Source organism: Montipora foliosa, chromosome 9, assembly GCF_036669935.1.
Source record: "Montipora foliosa isolate CH-2021 chromosome 9, ASM3666993v2, whole genome shotgun sequence".
In the NCBI taxonomy this organism is placed as follows: Eukaryota; Metazoa; Cnidaria; class Anthozoa; order Scleractinia; family Acroporidae; genus Montipora; species Montipora foliosa.
This window is the reverse complement of record NC_090877.1, coordinates 10314502-10315621: the sequence shown is the minus strand read 5'-3', so window position 1 is coordinate 10315621 and position 1120 is coordinate 10314502. Positions and strand designations below refer to the sequence as shown.

At 43.4% G+C, this 1120-nt stretch overlaps 1 protein-coding gene across 1 annotated transcript in view; it reads left to right on the top strand.

Annotated features, from left to right (window-relative positions):
* Nucleotides 1-242: 242 nt before the first annotated feature.
* Nucleotides 243-1120, top strand: part of LOC137971430 (DNA polymerase delta subunit 2-like) — an 11771-nt gene continuing 10893 nt past the window's right edge. The window contains exon 1 of the mRNA XM_068818259.1: nucleotides 243-272. Within this exon, the coding sequence (XP_068674360.1) occupies nucleotides 243-272 (30 nt within the window). The remainder of the gene's footprint in view (nucleotides 273-1120) is intronic.

Here is a 1120-nt window from a genome sequence, read left to right as displayed (position 1 = left end):
GATACCTACTAAATACATCATATTTGAAGATATATTCATTAAAAAGGAAACGGCCGCTGGACAAAATGCGGCCCTGGATTTCTCTTTTAAAACCAGTAAACTTACAGCTGGTACGGAATAAAACCGTTAGCGCATTCTGTAACTTAGCTGATACGTCAAGAAAAAAAAAAGAGAACTAAGACCATAACTGGCTGTTTTCCAGCTTTATTTGAGGGACAGAATGTAATTTCCGCCGAACGATCATGCATAAGAAGAGGGACAGGAGAGAACAGGTATGTTTCATATAAGCAGGAAAACCCTTTTTAAAAAAAACAAAACAAACAAACCATACTTTCATCAATTAATACGAGGAAATTTTGAATGCGCTTATTGCCTACGATGTAGATGCATTGACTTTCGTAGTAACGAGGACAGGTAATCTGCCAAAATATAAATATCGTTATTCTTTTTATTTACCATTATTATACCGTTCCTTTGACACGAAAATTACAGCCGAAATGAAAGCACACAATTAGTCGCGAATTTTCTATGATACAACTTGTTCAGAGATCCAAAATCTAAGTTACACAGCACACACCAGGCCTACTTCCTAAGTATCTGGCTAGAAATCATTGTCCTCTGGCCTTGCTTCAGCCATTCGATGCGGGCCAGTCTCGTGCGTTTTTTTAAAGTTGCCTCGCGCTCATGGCCCAAAAAGAATTCGGGTATTCTGCCATTCCCATGACAAGGGGAAAGGGACTCCCGATTTCGCATTTCATCAGAGGAGGAAAAAGAGAGAAAAGCCGTACCCCGTCCAGACACTGGCGGCTGGGAGCGTCGTACCAAACGAGTCATCCGCGGGATTTCGGCCCGTGCGATCGCTTTTGGACGTCAGTTGGCCCTTCCCCCCCCCGCTGCTTTCTGCTAACCGACCTTGCCCTCCCGGTTCGGCATTGAGGGAGAGAGAATAGTGATTCGCCCCTAAACCATATGTGACAAATCCCACGCCTACTCTACAGCTTTCTCAGAACCGCCCTTGTCCATTACGTGAGGGGATATAGCGTACGATTTCGATGGCTTATATATGAAAAGAAAAGTCATTTTATCTGTGTCATTCATGGTAAGCACTGGAGTCGCAGAT